At 40.2% G+C, this 2,393-nt stretch overlaps 1 protein-coding gene across 1 annotated transcript; it reads left to right on the top strand.

Annotated features, from left to right (window-relative positions):
• The first annotated feature begins 330 nt into the window (after positions 1–330).
• LOC132448706 (cytochrome c oxidase copper chaperone) lies at positions 331–2,393 on the top strand. Its single transcript, XM_060040192.1, has 4 exons — positions 331–458; positions 1,104–1,223; positions 1,642–1,742; positions 2,233–2,393. The coding sequence occupies exons 2-3, from the start codon at positions 1,111–1,113 to the stop codon at positions 1,724–1,726; spliced, it is 198 nt and encodes a 65-aa protein (XP_059896175.1). The 5' UTR covers positions 331–458; positions 1,104–1,110; the 3' UTR covers positions 1,727–1,742; positions 2,233–2,393.

Genomic DNA, 2,393 nt, shown 5'->3' with positions numbered 1-2,393 from the left:
TATTAAATAAATAATTTGATGTTATCTCATTTGGATCGCCAATTTTCCAACTAAACTCAATAAAAATAGCAACGGATCAGATATGAGAAAACTGCTTCACGTACCGTTTTAGAATGAACATGCCCGTTGTGAAACATTTAATAAATAGCCACACACCGCTGAAAAGATTATAAGATTTGCCATAAAATCATAAATTAATAAATTCAATGATCCATAAAGAAACGCCAGTTGCTAAATTAAATTGATATCGGCACAATGATTTAAACTAATCCCTTTAGTACCTGTTTTGTTTAGTGCATACAACTTATGCTGTCCAAAGGACTACAAATCCCAGAAGTCCCGGTCTGTATAGACATGCGCGTATATAAGGAAGGACAATATTACATCACATTACTACCTACAGCGTCTGCGCCAAGCTTGAACTTGAACAACAGCCACCGGTAATCCTCCTCTACTATGTGAGCAATGTGCGTTATTGTTTACCTTTGTGTCTGTGCAGATTTTGTTGTTTGTACCAATCTGGTCATATCATATACAGCATGTTCAGCCCCCGATTTTGCTGATGCTAATTCTGATGGTGCGTTCATGACATGTGGATTTTGGAAGATGGCGTCGGAAAGTGCTCTTGATATCTAATAGAAAGCATTGTATGTGGCTATCGTGTATGTTTAATGTATACCCTTGTTTGTCTTGGACATTCATTATTGACCTAGTAACTCGGTGTGGAGAAGAACGCTTGATGTGCAACACTGATTAACTAATCGAATGCATTGGACCGTTTCTTAACTCTGCCAAATTCCTAGTTCAACTTAAAGGTTGACTATTTGCGTGAACGGTATTTGCAGGTCCGAAGCATTGTTGTGGTCTGTCGTAGTTGGGCCGTCAAATGTCTGTAAAAGTCATTTTCTTTAGAGGAACAATCATCCGGCTATGTTTGGTACGTTGCATAACGTTATGTTAAGCGTGACGCATTTCCGTAGTTTTGTACAACAGTATACACCTTCATTATTTGGGGTTAGCCTTCATGTGTCACCTATTCCTTTGCTACATTCATTCTTTAATTACTTCTAAACTCCATCTCTATATATTTTATCTCTTTGCAGCTAGATAATGTCGTCCATTGCCGCCGCCAGTGTTGAGACCCCTGCTGCTGAGGTCACGCAGAAGAAGCCTCTGAAGGCTTGCTGTGCCTGCCCCGAGACCAAGAAAGTCAGGGATGCCTGGTAAGAGTCACCAGCCTCCATCCCCTAAAGCTCTAAGTGGCAACAAAGCATTCCTTTCGGAATAGTTTGGTGGTAATGAATAACATTTTAACAAATTTTTCATAAATGTATATTTTCAGGCTGCAATTAAAGACTTATTGAACTGATTTGAGAAATTGAGCCAACATGAACCGTGGTGTAGTCTGCTTTCCAACCACACTAATAAGGAAACTATGTTTGACTAAAGCAAGTTTGCATTTCTGAATAGCTTGCATTAATTCTCATGATTGCCCTACTAACTTCTAACCCAGCTCTGATGTTGCAGCAAATGCTAAAAATGGCAATGGTACTGCAATGTGCATAATGAACCTTGCTCTCTGTCGGAAACAAGAACTATGTGAATATTTCATGTGTGTTTTTTGTTTCTCTCTCTCTCCAGTATCATTGAAAGGGGAGAGGAGCAGTGCTCGTCCCTCATTGAGGAACATAAAGTATGCATGAGGTCTCTGGGTTTCAAGATTTAACTACTTTGTGTATATGGTGAGTAAAAAGTCAGAAGTTTCCTACCCCACTAAAACTGTAACCCTATGTCACCTGCAGTGACTTTATTAGCCAATATGTTAGTGGGGTCTTTTCCCATTTGGTAGATTTCCTTTTACCTTTTGTATTTGTGCAACTCTGAAGCACTCAAGTGGTTAGAGCTCCAAGGTCAACTGTCTCCCTCTTCTGGTACTGAGCTAGGACGGGTCTGTCAATCCTAGACCCCTATATTAAACGTCCAGGTTCATGGGCTCAAGGTGATCTTTTGGCTTTCCAGCCACTGGGCTGTACCATGGTATTCACTAAATGCATCCTTTAAGTGCTCCCACATTTGGGCAGAAACCAACCTGTCGTTCTCGTTTCAAATCAACGTTTTCCATTGCCCTTTACGTCATCAGGACTTTATTGTTGAGCTATGGCATATGGTTGACCCGTCACGTTGCTCGTTAGACATTTGGTGTGAAGCTAATGTTGTGTCCTTCTCTCTCAGATTGCAGGCGTGACTGGAGGATCTGGATGTTATTTATCATGGAAAGGGAAACTTGTCGAACACTGAGGGTTTTGTGGGTGAGGTGGGATGTTTTGTCGAACATTTTATAAAGTATGACTGCACTGATTGGTATTTAATAAAACGATAAAAAAAAAATACAA

The sequence above is a fragment of the Gadus macrocephalus genome, chromosome 20, assembly GCF_031168955.1.
Source record: "Gadus macrocephalus chromosome 20, ASM3116895v1".
In the NCBI taxonomy this organism is placed as follows: Eukaryota; Metazoa; Chordata; class Actinopteri; order Gadiformes; family Gadidae; genus Gadus; species Gadus macrocephalus.
The sequence above is the reverse complement of the archived record's forward strand: the minus strand, read 5'-3'. Positions and strand labels throughout refer to the sequence as shown.